At 47.4% G+C, this 16,839-nt stretch overlaps 1 protein-coding gene across 1 annotated transcript in view; it reads left to right on the top strand.

Annotated features, from left to right (window-relative positions):
* Positions 1–16,839, top strand: part of TDRD9 (tudor domain containing 9) — a 115,314-nt gene that overhangs the window by 55,546 nt on the left and 42,929 nt on the right. The window contains exons 10-16 of the mRNA XM_021679715.1: positions 2,933–2,997; positions 4,906–4,960; positions 5,120–5,204; positions 6,511–6,568; positions 9,899–10,003; positions 14,695–14,792; positions 15,656–15,787. Coding sequence (XP_021535390.1) covers positions 2,933–2,997; positions 4,906–4,960; positions 5,120–5,204; positions 6,511–6,568; positions 9,899–10,003; positions 14,695–14,792; positions 15,656–15,787 — 598 coding nt within the window. The remainder of the gene's footprint in view (positions 1–2,932; positions 2,998–4,905; positions 4,961–5,119; positions 5,205–6,510; positions 6,569–9,898; positions 10,004–14,694; positions 14,793–15,655; positions 15,788–16,839) is intronic.

Raw genomic sequence — 16,839 nt, 5'->3', positions numbered from 1 at the left:
AACATTGAGGTGCATATGGCCCTTCTTTTCACTACATCTGTGTCTTTGTGGTAAATACCCAGTAATGTAATTGCTCTATTTTTAATTTTTTGAGGCACCTCCACACTTTCCAAAGTGGCTGTACCAACTTGCATTCCCACCAACAGTGTAAGAGGGTTCCCCTTTCTCCACAACCTCTCCAACAGTTGTTTCTTTCCCTGTCGATTTCTGCCATTCTAACTGGTGTAAGGTGGTATCTCAATGTGGTTTTGATTTGGATTTCCCTGATGGCTAATGATGATGAACATTTTTTCATGTGTCTGTTAGCCATTTGTATGTCTTCTTTGGAGAAGTGTCTTTTCATATCTTCTGCCCATTTTTTGACTTGATTATTTGGTTTTTTTGGGTGTTGAGTTTGAGAAGTTCTTTATAAATCTTGGATATCAGCCCTTTGTACTGTCATTTGCAAGTATCTTCTCCCATTCTGTGGATTGCCTCTTTGTTTTGTTGACTTTCCTTTGCTGTTGCAGAAGCTTTTATCTTGATGAAGTCCCAAAAGTTCATTTTGCTTTTGTTTCACTAGCTTTTGGAGATGTATCTTGAAAGAAGTTGCTGTGGGCGATGTCAAAGAGGTTACTGCCTATGTTCTCCTCTAGGATTTGGATGGATTCCTCTCTCACATTGAGGTTTTTCATCCCCTTTGAGTTTATCTTTGTGAATGGTGTTAGAGAATGGTCGAGTTTCATTCTTCTGCATGTGGCTGTCCAGTTTTCCCAGCACCATTTATTGAAGAGACTGTCTTTTTTCCATTGCATGTTTCTTCCTGCTTTGTCAAAGATTATTTGACCATAGAGTTGAGGGTTCATATCTGGGCTCTCTATTCTGTTCCATTGGTCTCTGTGTCTGTTTTTGTGCCAGTACCATGCTGTCTTGGTGATCACAGCTTTGTAATATAGCTTGAAATTGGGCAACGTGATGCCCCCAGCTTTGTTTTCCTTTTTCAACATTTCCTTGGCGATTCGGGGTCTTTTCTGATTCCATACAAATTTTAGGATTGTTTGTTCCAGCACTTTGAAAAATGTCATTGGAATTTTGATCGGGATGGCATTGAAGGTATAGATTGCTCTGGGTAGCATAGATATTTTAGCAATGTTTATTCTTTTTTTTTTTTAAAGATTTTATTTATTTATTTGAAAAAGAGAGAGAGAGTGTGTGTGTTCAAGCAAGAGAGAGAGAGAACACCAGCCATGGGAGGGGCAGAGAAGCAGACTCCCCGCTGAGCAGGGAGCCCAATGCGGGACTCAGTCCCAGGACCCTGGGATCATGACCTGAGCTGAAGGCAGACACTTAACTGAGCTATTCAGGTGCCCCAAGGGCCTCAGGCACCCTTGAAAATCATTTTTAAAAAAGATTTTATTTATTTTGACAGAACTAGAAAGCAGGAGAGCACCCACAGTGGAAGCGGCTCTTTTCTTTGTTGTAGGTCTATTCAGATTGTTTTTTTTCTTGGGTCAGTTTCAGTAGTTTGTGTCTTTTTAGGAATCTGTCATTTCATGTCAACTATCCACTTGGGTGTACAATTGTCCATAATATTCCTCTATAATCTTTCTTATTTCTGTAAAGTGAATAGTAATGTCCTCTCATTTCTGATTCTATCTAGTATTTTGAATCTTCTCTCTTTTCCTCTTGGTTAAACTGGGTAAAGATTTGTCCTTTTCATTGATTTTTTTTTTTTTCTAAGACCCAGGTTTGGCTTTTGTTGATTTTTCTCCGTTGTTTTACTTTCTCTATTTTATTAGTTTTCACTCTAGTCTTTATCATTTCTTGGAGGAGCCAAGCAGCAACAGTCCAGGCTGTGTCTGGGAACAGTAACTGCAGAGGAGGAGAAAAGTTGTGGGGGTGAGCTGGGCACCGCAACACAGAGGCTCCGGGCCCCCGTCTGTTCCTGCCAACCCTCTCGTTGCTCAACCCGAGGCACCTGATTTGCTTGTCTGTCTCTTGTCTGTCTCACGAGCTAGAATGTGAGCTCCAAAGAGCAGGGACCTTACCTGTCTTGTTACTGCCTTACCCGCCTGCTTGAGGAGAGCTCACAGGATGCGGAGGGTGAAAGTTCTGATTTCACACAAAGGAAATATTTTGATGGGAGTGGGAAGGCAAGCTGGTGGTTTGAGTTTAAGTTTTACTTGTATACAAGTTATTTTTAAAAGTTTTGCATTTTGAGATTCTGGATTACAGTAGCTAAATTTCAAGGGAAAGTTTGGCAGGTAATGAGTTTTTTTTTTTTTTTTTTTTTTAAAGATTTTTATTTATTTATTTGACAGAGAGAGAGTACAAGTAGGCAGAGAGGCAGGCAGAGGGAGAGGGAGAAGCAGGCTCCCCACTGAGCAGGGAGCCCGATGCGGGACTCGATCCCAGGACGCTGGGATCATGACCTGAGCCGAAGGCAGCCGCCCAACCGACTGAACCACCCAGGCGCCCCAGGTAATGAGTTTTTATAGGAGACAACAGTGGGAGTTGAGGGGCTTGGGGCCCCTTAGTGATTGTGGGGCCATGCCCTGGGGCCTCTTTGTTTTCTTAGGTACAAAAAGGAACATTGTGGGGCGCCTGGGTGGCTCAGTTGGTTAAGCGACTGCTTTCGGCTCAGGTCATGATCCTGGAGTCCCTGGATTGAGTCCCGCATCGGGCTCCCTGCTCAGCAAGGAGCCTGCTTCTCCCTCTAACCCTCCCCCCGTCATGTACTCTCTCTCACTCTCTCTCTCTCTCTCTCTCATTCTCACTCTCTCAAATAAATAAATCTTTAAAAAAAAAAAAAAGACCTTTAAAAAAAAAAGGAACATTATAGTGGATGGTCTCTAAGAGATTTTTGCAATCAGAAGCCTGGACTTTAGGATTCTGGAACAGCAGTGGCTGCGCTCACCTGGATTAACGTTTGTGCACTTCACGTTTGTAACAGGAGCAAGACCTGGTCGGGTGCCCAGTTTGTGTTGGAGCGGAGCAGCGTGTTGGTGTTTTTGCCAGGTGAGCGTCATACCTGTGACCTGGAATTACAATGTCCTGGATGGAGGCTGTGTTTGCGTCTAGCCCATGTTGTGGGAAATGGTACTCGCCGTGTCAGTTTAGTCGTTTTTTGGACCCCGAGAACCTGAACAAGTGTGATTTGCAGTTTGATCTCTTACTGTAACCTGAGTATTGCTAAAGTGATTGATCACGAGAGTTTAATTTTTTGAAGGCAGTCTTACCCCTTCAAAATTTTCAATAAAATAATTGGCTCTGTTAAATTTGCTCTTTCATGTAGCTGGTTATAATGTGAGGTAATGGCCACCAGCGTACACTTAGAGCTCTCTCGGTGACAGTGTTGTTCCTGTGACCCCGCAAGGGTCCTCGGGAGGGGCCTGGCATCCCTTTCTTAGTATTTGGGAAAATTGGCCCTTCAGATATCTGAAAAGATTAATTTATGTTAAATTGTACTTTTTCAAAATAATGTTTTTGATTTTTTTAATCAAGTGGTATCGTTTAGTGAAATATTATGACAATAATATATTTTTTTGTTGTCGGAAGGTAATATAGAGGGCGTATGAATGTTTGTGCTGGTAGATTTGGAGAACAAAAAGCCTGAATAAAAGTAACTTATACTTAATTTTGGGGTGTAGCATTTGAGTGTACAACTTTGATCATGTTTTGCTTAGGCTCCTTTGGATTAGTTTTGTACCCAGGAAACACCATTAGCTGGCAGTGGGGTGGAGCTGTATTTACCCCAATAAATATTTGTCAAAGACTGCTGTGCACATAACAGCATATTTAGAAAATGTATGACCAGAGCAGAGCCACAGTGGTATGAGCTTAAGAATACCTAAAAGCGAGGTGAATACCTTTTAAGTGCTAAACATTTTCTGCAGAAAATATTAACAAATGATATTTTACAGCTTATTTTGTTGTCTTTCTGTTCTGTGTTTATGTGAATGCAGGTTTGATATATATTTATTTCATTTTGATCTTTTGGGAATGGTTCTGTGCTAGTTTTGTAGGGCTGCTGTGCTAAGGGGCTAAGCTGTACATCTTCAAACCACAGATTTATTCTCTCACTGTTCTGGAGACCAGGAGTCCAAAATCAAGGTGTTGGTAGGGCCCTGCTCCCTCTGGGGCTCTGGGTAGAGTCCTCCCTTGCCTCTGCCAGCTTCTGGCGGCCACCTTCCATCCATTCTTGGCGTCCCTCCTGTCTCTGCCCCCCTTGTTAACATAGCGTGCATGCCCTCTGTCTGTCCCTCTCCCTCCCCCTGAAGGGAACACCATTTGTATTGGAGTAAGGGCCTGTCTTCTCCAGTATGATCTCACCTTAGCTCATTATGTCTGCAGTGATACTGTTTGCAAATAAAATCATGTTCTCAGGTACTGGGGCTAGGACTTGAACATCTCTTTGGGGGACACAGTTCAACCCATTATAGGGTTGATACTTCAGGGTGATGGAAAAGCACGTGAAAGTTTTACGTATCCACAGACATTTCTTAAACCTAATGAAAATAATTTAGCATATCTCTGTGACCAAGACTTTTTAAAAACTATTTTTTTTTTTGGTTGTGAAATGTTGGATGTTCATCGTAGGAAATTTGGAAAAGTCAGTGGGAAATAAAAATGTAAAATTGTTCACATGGCCACACTTGCAGGCAGTCACTGTTGTTAAAAGGAAAAGACTGGAAGAATATGGGTTTTTCCCCATATTTTTGAGTTACTAGTGGTCAGTGTCATTGTACATTTTTATTTGTAATTATGATATAATTGGGCAAAGAGGATAACAAAGTCAAATAAAATGAATTGGTAGGGCCTTTTTTGAAAAAGATGTCATTTTAATTTAAAGTTTTGTTGTTGTTTGTTTGTTTTAGTAATAAATACATCTTTTCTCCCCCCCCTCTACTTCTTTTTCTTCCCCAGGTCTGGGTGAAATAAACTATATGCATGAACTTCTCACAAACATGGTTCACAAAAGGTGTGTTTCAAATGATGCAGCTTTGTTTTTACTGATATACTATTATACTGTTTCTGCCTTAAATAATTCTGATCACCTCCGTGAACAGTTAGTCTTTTTGTGTGTTCTCACATACATCTACTCTTTATGGACATTTTATTTCATTAATCTGTTCCCTAGGTTACAGGTTTATCCACTACATTCAAGTGTGACTCTAGAAGAACAGAATAATGTGTTTTTAAGTCCAGTTCCTGGGTACAGAAAGGTAGGAACCTGGGAGGCAAGTTGCAACCACTTCAGGTACATTTTTCTTAGAGACTCTACCAGCGGAGAATGCTAATATTCCAGCTTACTTGTATCCTATATTCTTAGCTAGTGTTTACTCCCTGAGCAAATAATTGCCGGATGAGCCAGGTACGTTGTTTAATTTTGTCTTTTATTTTGTAAGTCAGTTGCTAACATCTTTAAATTTCTCAGCTTCTGGGCATTGTTGCTAGTGGATTTTGATGTCTTTTACTTGTTGGCATTTCTCAAACTGTGGGACTGTTCTGGCATCCACAGAACTGCTCTGGCAACTTTGTTTAGAACCCACATTCTCAGTCCTATTTAAAGAGGATTTCTTTACTCTCGGGTTATGTGTGGACCACAGGAGTGTCTTAGCACAACCCTTCTCGAGCTGCCTGAGATGGTCAGGAATGTTGCACGCACGATTCAGCCCCCTTGCTTCCAGTACAGATGTTCTGACTCTAGGGTAGCCGGGACCTTGCATGGTGTCCCAATGCAGTCACTTCGTCTGTGTTAGCTTGGTTGTGCTTTTTTTGCCTCGGGGTGGTCCGCACCCCTGAAGTCCCATGTCTGAGGTCTGGGATGGCTATCTTTGCCTGGCTCCTTGCCTTTTGTTGTAAATCACCTGCTGTGTTGGCGGGCTCTGTGTGTGAGGGATGATACCAGGAAGAGGGGTAGCAGTTAAGACCATGCATGTGGACCTGGACAGAGAGATGGTGTGGGTCCCTGTCACCTGTCGTTGTGTGGCTTTGAGCAGATCACTTCTCTGAGACTTTGATTGTTGGAATGCAGACGGTTAGGAAGGTGAGTTGTAGGAGTGTGTGTCTGGACTAACATTACGGTAGTGGCACGGTGCCTGGCGCGGTGCCTGGGTGCGAGCAGTGCAAGGAAATAGGTACTATTTGTTGAACCCTCAGTTCATGCCAGCAACAATTCTAAGCACTTTACCCTTGTTAACTCCTGTGATCTTCAGAACAACCCTGCTGGGGCGGGCATCGTCACTATCATGTGCATGGTGTGTATGAGAACCATGAGGTAAGTAACTGGCCCATCGCCCCACCCTGGTGTAGGGCAGAGCTGGGGAGCCCACCCTGCGCCAAGTCCCCCCACCCTCCTGCTGGACCCTTGAGCAGTTGTATCTTGTAGAAAACAGGAAAACTGTTAATTTTAAAATTGGAGTCCAGTATTTATATTAAAAAGCTTTTAAATGATTTTTGAGTTTGAGTTTTTTTGTTTTTTTTTTACACAGTAAGAATGTCAGATGCTTTGTTTTTGATGTTTGCTAGATTATCCTGTCCACCAACATCGCAGAGAGCTCCGTCACTGTTCCAGATGTCAAATACGGTAAGACGGCTCTCTGTTTTCCCTACAACATAAACTGTAGTATTTGTAGGCCTATCTGCCCCCCAGAAATTCGTCTTTCTCCTCCTCCCCATCTCTTCCACTGTTTGGAAGGGAGAATTTAGAAAAGTAGGCTCATACAGTTTCTCTGTACTTGTAGTTCACCTCTCCTTCCTCCTTTGGGGGCATTTTGAGGCCCTTGTGGACAGGAGGGCCTGGGGCTGTCATAGGTGCAGTTCTGCGGCTGGAGGGAGGGGGTGTGGGCAGGAGCTTGGCTGGTCTCTGTCACTCAGGGTAGCTTAGTGGGGTACCATGTCACCTCAGAGGGAAGCTACTTATAATTTGGTATTCTCTGTATCTGTTCTTGATTACTTTGCTTTCTAAGCTCATTGATGCATGCTTTGAAGCCTCACAGTGCCAGACACTGTTCTCGATGCTGGGGGAACAGTGATGAATAAGCCAAAGCCCTGTCTCATGGTGGCTGTGCTCTGTGTTCTGGTGGGAGAGACAGACAGTCAGCAGGCAAAAATAGGTATCATTTCAGGGAGGGTTCAATGCTGTGTAGGAAGGTACATCAGACAGAGGGTTACAGTTATTGGGAAAAACGATCTTTTAGACAGGGTGATATGGCAACACCTCGCTAAAGAAGTGGTATTTGAACAACACTTGAATTGAGTGAGGAATGAGCTATGGGAAGACGTGGTTTGGGCTTAGGGAACGGGTTTGAGGAGAAGGAAAGGGACAGTGTGGCTGGACAGATAAACACGTAAACTTGGGGAATGACAGTGTCTTGTCTCTGTGCCAAGGATGATTCTAGGTGCTGGAGGAATAGTAAAGAGGCAGGAGTCTTTGTTATCACATACCTTCAGGGTGGGTAATTGAAAGACAAATAGAGACATGTAGTATGTGAAATGATGGTGTGTATAAGAGGAAGAAGTGGAGGGGCCAGGGAGTAGTGGGGAAGGGCAGCTGATGGAGTGGCCGGGGAAGGGGTGGAGGCTTTGGGAAGAGTGTTTGTAGGAGCAGCAGAGTGTGCAAAATCTGTAAGGCAAGTGCAGGGAACAGCAGGGAGGCCGGGGAGCTGCCCCAGGTGAACGGGAAGGAAGTGGTTGGAGGGAGAGGTCAGGGAGGTAAAGGGGTGGGGTACCAGGTCATTCAAGGCCTTCTAGGGCATGTGAAGACTTCGGGTTTTGCTGGTGAGAGAGAGTTTTGAGAGTAGGGATGAAGGGGTGACATTGCCTACAGTTCATTCAGGGACAGACTACAGTGGGGCAGAGGGGAGTGGGGGGCTGAGGGAGCAGGGTACGACTAGTGTGGTTTGCAGTGGGATTTGTTGGGAGGAACATAAGAGCGGCCAGTTCTGGAGAGGTGTGCTGGGCGATCTGATGCGGGCTGTGGGAGACACAGAGCTGTAGGGTGGGGACAGCTGCTGCGTGTCCAGGAGCAGTTGGCTGTGTAGCCTGGAGACCAGAGGGCCGTGGGTGGCCGCGCTCCCCAGTGGGTGCACATGGGGAAGGCATCTGGTATTTAAAGGTGGGCAGTAATGAGGAGCTGCAGGGGGGCTGCCAGCAAAGTCCTAGAAACCAAATCGGAAAGTGTTTTGAGGAAGATGGGTGGACGAGCATGTCATGCTGATGATTGGTTAAGTTTGAAGAAGACTAGAAATTGGCTATGGATTTAGCAACATGGACGTCATTGGTGACCTTGACCGAAGCAGTTTTGCTGGAGGTGACAGAGGGATGGGAGGAGAGAGGCACTGGAGGCAGTAAAGTCAGCACTCCTGAGGCATTCTGCAGAGAAATAGGGCCGTAGCTGAAGGGCAGCTGGAGCCAAGAGAACACATTTCTAGTAGCAGTGGGACAGCCAGCAGCACTTTCCCTGGGGGACGGGAAACGTACAGAGGACGATGCAGGAGAGAGGGCCTGGTTGCCGTGGCCTCATCCTTGTGAAGGGCAGAGGGGATGCGACAGGGCATCGCGTGGGTGCTCGGCCTCTGTGAGCATGAGGGCGGTTTAACTTTGCTCGCAGGGAAAGCCTGGAGTGTGAGGGCGGGTGCCCGAGGGAGCTCACGAGTCCCTCTGCCGCCTCTGCTTTCCCCTGGTGAGCCAGAAGCTCGGCCCTTAGTCCTCAGTGAGATCGGGGGAGCCATAGAGGTTTGAGAGGACCCTAAAGAGTCCGGGAGGGGGATTGATGGACCAGGGGCCGTGTCCCCTAAGGGCCCCGTGAGCCTCGTGGCCAGGAATAGAAAGGGGGCAGTCCATCTGCTGGCCTGATGGGATTGTCCTTCTCTGGCTCCGGGGGACTGCACAGGGGAGGTGGGGAGTGGCAGTCTGCGCAGGCTGCGGTCGGTCAGACCAGCAGGTCAGCATGGGAGGGCGCAGAGTTCAGAATACCTTCAGGGAGTGGAGCTGAGGTTTGGTCAGCAGGGAGGGGAGGACAGGAGGCAGCAGATGGAGGGACAGCTAACAGGTCATAAGATGGACAGATCGCGGGGCCATCCGCAGGGAGTAAGGATTGCTGGGTAGGCCTGGAGGCAGGGAGAGGAAGGATAATTCTGGTTGGGAGGGGGCACTTGCTGTCACTGTAACCCCCGTGTCAGGTGCGGCCCTGGGTAGGAGCTGCTGGAGGGTGGAGGACAGGATGATGGGAGGGAGTTCATGCACCTGGGAGCCCGGGTGCCTCCGGCATTGTTTGCTGGGCATGGAAATCACCAGAAATTCTGGTGGGAGAGGTGTTGGAGGGTGTGAGGACTGGGGAGCCAGGAAGGAGGGGGGTGGTGAAGTGAAGGAGGCAGAGGTTTTCCGGGAGGGCAGTGGCAGGGAGGGGTGGGGGAGGATACGTGCTGCTCCTTCAGGCTCAGCGTGTGAGGGGGCGGGGAGAAGACAGCACCCTGCCTGCCAGCCTGGCCCCTTTCTACAGTCAGGGCAGGGAGGATCTGTCCACAGGGGACTTGGAGGGACTTCTGTCAGTTGGGTCTCACAGATGAGGACACTGAAGCCCCGAGAAGCTGAGCAGCTTGCCCTCCGCCCCGGATTTGAGCCCCCGCAGTCCAGCACTGCTGTGGTGTGTCCCTCTGACCATGCTCTTGTGGGTGCAGTCCAGACGGGCTCTTCCTATGGCATGGCATGTTGGGTCCACAGGGCTTTCCTAGTCCTTAGAAGAAAGAACGTGCACCTGGGCAGTAAGGAGTGGCCCGTGCATTTCCAGAGGCTTCTGTATGTGCACTGATTCTAAAGACTGCATGTATCATACTGTTTTATCACTATGCATTGTGATTATTACACAGTTATTCCTTGTTAGCATTGTGTTTACATTCCTTTTTTTAAATGACAGTTATAGATTTTTGTTTGACTAGAACTCTGGTTTGTGATGAAGATACGAATTATCAGAGTCTGCGATTGAGTTGGGCCTCTAAAACCAGTTGTAATCAGAGAAAAGGTAAGGCACTGTTCCAGCACAGTAGTGAATTGGCACATTCAAGTGTCTTAAATTTTGGCTTTTGTATTTTTACTCTTATGCTGATACTTTCTTTACTGGAACCAGTTCTAAGTTTTAAGCAACAATAACTTACATCATCGGACTCTTCTTTTAAATCTGTGGTTCTCCTCTCATCCATAGAATTAGGTGACAATTTTTGTATGTAACAGACAAGCATCTGCTCATCTCAACACTACCTTTTTTTTTTTTTTTGGCAGTGAGTTCAAAAAGTGTCTGTGGAATGGTTATGGAGACCCAGTTAATTTTTGATAGTTTTTAAGTAATTTCTGGTAATCCTTCCTCTGACTTCTCTCCAAGTTCTGATCCTTCTAGGGGCATTTTTCCTAACCTGGTGTCACAAGGGTTCAGCACCTGCTGCGATGTGCGCGTGTTGTATCACTGGGGAGTTGAGGGTCCGGCGGCGCCTGTCGAGGGTGGGAGGCTTTGACCACAGTGGAGCCGCAGCTGTGACGTACCTGGGCAGGTTGCTGCTGTCACCTGTGGGGCTCGGGCCCCAGGGGACAGAGTTCTTGGCATGGACCGAGGTGGCCTGTGTTTTATTAGAGGACTTTGTGGGAGGATGGGGGAAGGGCCATTCCAAAACACCTGCTGGGCAGTAAAGCTGCTGCATCACAAATAGAGTCGAGGAACGTTCATTGAGTGCTGGTGGTGTGCCGGGCATGATTCTGAGAGTTTGATGGGAACTTGTGCCCACCCTGCGAGCTAGGACACAGTTAACACCCTCACTCACTTAGGTCCGTGTCCTAAACATGCGTCTCTGCTGCCTCCCCTGGGACGGCTTGCCCGGAGCTGGAGCGAGACCGAATGATGGAGCGGCCACTCCAGTCTGGGCAGAAGCAGCTTCTCACTGGGCATGGTGGGAAAAACCCGATGTTGAGTTACATACCTCCCCACCCGGAACTGTACCCCAAACAAAAACCCATGCTCAGAAAAAATGACTAGAAATAAATACACAAAAATGTCAAAGTGATTATCTTCAGGTGGAAGTCTTGGGATTATAGGAGTTTTAGCTTTTGTCTATTTTTCTGTATGTTCAGAATTTCTGTGATAAAAATTTTTTCTCCTACAAGAAGTTGCAGAAATAGTCATAGAGTCCCTTGAACGCTTGCCCCAGCGTCTCGCAGCTTGTTATCAGGGAGCTCTCCCAGCCGGAGTCAGGCGGTTGATGTCGGTACAAGGCTCACGTGGATGCGCGCTCCGGTGTGTGTTCTGTGCACTTGGACCAAGTCGCGTGTAGACCGTGTCAGCACCACCACACAGCCGTGTTCCGCTGCCTGGAAGGAAAGGCCCGGGGCCACCTCTGGTGGTCACATCCCCGCTGCTCTCTGCCAACCGCGGTCTCTCGTTCATTGTCTTGTCGTGGCCAGGCCACTGTACCCAGGGAGTCAGGCGGCAGGTAGCTTTTGAGATGGGCTTGCTTTGCTCACCATAACCTCCTGAAGACCCACCCAGTTGCTGCACGTATCAGGAGTCCCTCTTGCTGCTGGATCTCATCGTGCCGTTCACCCGTGGGAGGACATTGGAGTGTCTCTGGTTCTGGGCGATTACAGATGAGGCCGCTGTGGGTGGGGAGGTGCAGGCTTTGCGTGGACATCAGTTCTCACTTCTCTGGGGTAAAAGCCCAGGAGTGCAATTACTGGGGGACACGGGGCACACGTGGTGAGTTTTATGACATACTACCGCACCTGTGGCCGTGGCTGCCATGCCATTTCCCGTTCCCACCCGCCGTGTGCGTGATGGCGTGCTCCACGGTGTGCTCCCGTCGTGGCCAGCCTGCCGTGGGAGCGCTGTTTGTGGCTGTGGCCATTCTTGTTTTTTTAGTTTTTTTTTAACTTTTTTTTTTTTTTTTAAGATTTTATTTATTTGCGAGAGAGACAATGAGAGACAGAGAGCATGAGAGGGAGGAGGGTCAGAGGGAGAAGCAGACTCCCCACTGAGTGGGGAGCCGGATGTGGGGCTCAATCCCGGGACTCCAGGATCATGACCTGAGCCTAAGGCAGTCGCTTAACCAACTGAGCCACCCAGGCGCCCCAACATTTTTTTTTTTTAAGATTTTTATTTATTTGACAGAGAGAGACAGTAAGAGAGGGAACACAGGGGGAGTGGGAGAGGGAGAAGCGGGCTTCCCGCCGAGCAGGGAGCCCGACGCAGGGCTCGATCCCAGGACCCTGGGATCATGACCTGAGCTGAAGGCAGACGCTTGACGACTGAGCCACCCAGGCACCCCATCTGTGGCCATTCTAAAGGTGTGTAGTAACGCCTCCTTGAGATTGGGACGGCTGAGGTGAGCGGCTCGTCCTGTGCTGCTTCGCCATCCGTCTCTCTGCAGCACAACGTCTGTCTGTGTCTTTGCCCATTTTGTGGTGGGACTGTGTGCGGGGTGGCTGTGAGTTCTCTGTGCACCTGCCGTACCTGTGCTTTGTGAGCTGTTACGTGCGTGGTTCACACACGTTTCTCCCATTCCCTTCTGTCCTTTGTCTCTTCAAACTCTTCACAGGGTCTTTCAAAGAGAAAAGTTTTAAATTTGGCTGAGGTCCAGTGTATCTGATTTTCCTTTCCTTTCTTTTCTTTTCTTTTTTTTTTAAAGATTTTATTTATAAATAAAATGACCGCAAGAGAGGGAACACAAGCAGGGGCAGAGGGAGGGGGAGAAGGAGGCTTCCCGCGGAGCAGGGAGCCCGATGCGGGGCTCGATCCCAGGACCCTGGGATCTTGACCTGAGCCGAAGGCAGACGCTTAATGACTGAGCCACCCAGGCGCCCCTGATTTTCCTTTCATGGATCGTTTGGGGTCACATGTAGGAACACTTCACCTCGCCCTGGCTCGCAAAGGTGTTTCTCCTGGGTTTTCTTTTCAGAGTCTTCTAGCTGTATGTTCTGTATTTATGGCCGCGACCCATTTGAATTACTTTTTGTAATTACTTTTATGAGGTTTGGGATGAGGTTCATTTCTTTGTGGTGTCCGGTTGTTTCAGCACCATATAATTTTCCCCACCAAGTGGCTTCTGCACCTGGTGATGTGTCCCTGGGGCACATTTGTGTGGGGCTCTCTCTGGGGGCCTGGAGTCACCCTGTTGGACACTGGCATGCGCGGCTCTCCCTTCACCAGCGGCGCACTGGTTATAGTGAGACTGCACCTAAAACAGACTGATTATCCCTGCTTTATTCTTTACTTTGAAAACTGTTGGACTTCTTCTACTTTGTCCTCCCATACAGATTTTAGAAGGAGCTTGTCTAGGTCATCAGAAAAATAATCTTGTGATTTTGATAGGAATTGTGTTAAATCTGTCGGTCAGTTTGTGGAGAATGGGTGTATTTCTTATGTTGAGTCTTCCCGTCCCTGAACACACAGTGTGTGTGTGTCTATTTATTTAGGTCTTCTTTGATTTCTTTAATCAAATTAATTGTGTTGTTTCCAGCATAAAGATCCTGAGTATTTAATTTTACTTAGAGTGATTGTAAATGGCATTGCCTTTTTTTTTTTTTTTTAAAGATTTTATTTATTAGAGAGAGAGCACAAGCAGGGAGAGAGGCAAAGGGAGAGGGAGAAGCAGACTGCCCGCTGAGCAGGGAGCCCGATGGATGCGGGGCTCCAGTGATAGATGCTGAACCGACTGAGCCACCCAGGTGCCCAGCAATGCATTTTTAATTTCGGTTTTTACATGTTCATTAGTGGTATATAGAAATGTCATTGACTTCCGTGTGTCAATCTTCTGTGACTTCGCCAAATTCACTAATTGGTTCTGGGAGTTGTTTTTGCTTTGTTTTTGGTCATTACCTTGGAGTTTTCTACTTAGACAGTCCTGTCATGTGCAGGGAGGTGTGGGGTGGGGTGATGGTAGTGCTGAAGTCTGGACTCCCCACTCGACCTCCTAGTGGGGAGGGGGTCTACCGGGGGAAGACAGTGGGGCTGGGGGGAGGGAATCCACACGGCCCCTCCATCTTTCCTTACTCCACATGTGGGGAAGGAAAGCACCTCCCCAGGCTGCCCCATTTTGTAAAGCTGGGTACTTATTAAGGACACCCTTCCCCCTTGCCCCATTCTCTCTCCTTCGGAGATTTTATCATGTTTTGGGTAAAGGAGTTTTTACTCTACAAGCAATACAATGGCAAGAGAAGAGTCATTTATATGGTGGCGTGTGAGGGCCAGGCCTGGCTCTGAGCTGTGTGCGTGTGATCCCTCATTTCGTGTGAAGCAGCTGTCCTGACGGCGCCTTTGCGCAGGTATGAGGACAGATGGCCGCGGGAAAAGCCTACGCATACTACAGCCACCTCACTGGGGGAGCTGCACCTGCTCCAGCCAACTTTATGCTTTTGTGTTTTTTATTAGTATGAGCTTTGCATTTGCAGGAAGTGTCTTTAAAATGTTTTGATTTCCATTGCATATCGGGGCCAACATTGGTTTCTTTAGAAATACACATTGGATTTTATTCTGTGGATCACTGAGTACAAGTCAGTGCTTAATCTGCCTGTATAAGGGGACTTCTGACAGTAATTTACTCTAAAGTGTTTACTGACCTGGTCTGGTAGAAGATAAAGGTTTTCCTTAATATTTAGTGATTATTCTTAAATACTTATGCTAACATTAAAGTGATTAGTGTCAAATGATGTTTGGATGCTTCCCCTTTGCAGGCCGTGCGGGGCGAGTATCTAAAGGGTATTGTTACAGACTCATCCACAGGGATTTCTGGGACAGCTCCATCTCTGACCACGTCGTTCCGGAGATGCTGGTAATACTCTTTGGTCATTTTCTTTTTTCTTTTCTTTTTTTTTTTTTAAAGATTTTATTTATTTATTTGAGAGAGAAAGAGACACAGAGAGAGCATGAGAAGGGGAGGGTCAGAGGAAGAAGCAGACTCCCTGCTGAGCAGGGAGCCTGCTGTGGGACTCGATCCCGGGACTCCAGGATCATGACCTGAGCTGAAGGCAGACGCTTAACCAACTGAGCCACTCAGGTGCCCACTCTTTGGTCATTTTCAAAGTTTATTTTTTACAGACAGAGTTTTACTGAATCATCTAAGTAATATAATCTTAGGTGTTCTATAATTTTGATTCCAGAAAAATTATCTGACCAAACTAGTCTTTAATCACAGTGCTAGCTTGCCATTTACTAAGGACCAGGCACTCTGCTAGGACTTCACATGCATGTTCAGTCTCTCATGGGAGGAGTGGTTCCTCATGTCTTTGGGCTCCATAGCCGCTTTACAGCTCGTGAACGTGGGCTTGGCTGCTTGCTTCCTCTTCTCTGTCTCTCCTCTCCTCTCTTCTTCCTTCTCTGCTTCATCTTTCTCTTCCTTCTCTATCCCTGCTTCTTCCCCCATCTCTCTCTCTTCCCTCTCCTCCCTCTTCTCCCTCCCCCATCTGTGTCTCTCCCCCTCCTCTCCATGTCTCTCCCCCCTCCCCTACCTCCCCCGTCTCTGTCTCCTCTTCTTGTCTCTCTCCTGCTCTTTCTCCTCCTCTTGCCCTCTCTCTCTCCATCTTCTGTTTTTCTGTTTCTCTCCTCCTCTCTTCTGCTCTGTGTCTGAAGTACTAGTCATGTGGGTAGGTTAATTATTTCGTTATTTTATTATTCCTAAATTTCTGCTCTTTTCAGCGTTGTCCGTTAGGAAGCACAATATTGAAAGTGAAATTGCTGGACATGGGTGAACCGAGAGCTTTGCTGGCAACCGCCCTTTCTCCGCCTAGTCTGAGTGACATTGAACGAACCATCCTTCTACTAAAGGAGGTACGTCTGTCTGATGTACGTCGGTGTTGGGAAAAGCTAAGATTTTGTTGGGTAAATTTTAGAAGTTTCGTATTGTGGATATCTTTAAAGAATTTTGATTGTCATGAATAATCAGCATTTGCTTGAGAAGGCATGTGCAATGCCTCATTGTTGATTGTAGATTCCATACCTGTTGTTTACTCCAGTTTTGTTAGTTGTGCTGCTGAGGCTCTTAGCTTTGCACGGCTCCCCCTCCCTCCTGCCTGCTGTGTGCTGGCTCCCCCGGGGGGTGCTGGGAGAAGAGATGCGTATGACGATATTGAACGGTTATTCTTTTTTTTTTTTTTTTAAGATTTTATTTATTTTTTAGAGAGCGAGCGAGAGAGAAACAGCATGAGAGGGGAGAGGGTCAGAGGGAGAAGCAGGCTCCCCGCTGAGCCGGGAGCCCGATGCGGGACTCGATCCCAGGACCCTGGGATCATGACCTGAGCCGAAGGCAGACGCTTAACCATCTGAGCCACCCAGGCGCCCCTGAACGGTTATTCTTAAATATACCTTTCTGCACATGTTAAAGTAATTAACGCCAAATGGTGTTGGCACATTTCTTCTTCAAAGGCTGTGCGGGACAAGTGTCCAAAGGGCACTGTTGTCGGCTGATGCACAGGGATTTGGGGACAGCTCTCCCTGAGGCATCTGCCTGTGGTGCCCATCAGCTCCTTGGCTGTCTCCGCACTTCGCTGTCTCCGTGCAGATCTGTCTCCACCCATCCTCTAGCTGTCTCCTTCCCTTGCGGGAAACTGCTTTGCCTCCTTGGATCCTTGGATTCCTCACCCTGCTCGCGCTGTGCTCTTGCTGCTTGCAGCCCCGGCCTTGGCCTGCGTGCCACTTCGTGGGGCTGTAGATGTTCTGCTTCTGGCCCTCGAAGTTGGGGGTGCTCTGACATTTGACTTTATTCTGATTCCTGTATTGGTTTCTATGAAATACCCTTTGTCAAGTTAAGGAAGTTTGTCCCCATAGACAGTTTAATACTTTGCATTGTGAGCGACCACTGTGATGTGGTAGTTATTAGGCCT

Source organism: Neomonachus schauinslandi, chromosome 9, assembly GCF_002201575.2.
Source record: "Neomonachus schauinslandi chromosome 9, ASM220157v2, whole genome shotgun sequence".
Lineage (NCBI taxonomy): Eukaryota > Metazoa > Chordata > Mammalia > Carnivora > Phocidae > Neomonachus > Neomonachus schauinslandi.
Note: the sequence above shows the minus strand (reverse complement) of the source record. Positions and strands in the feature narration are given on the sequence as shown.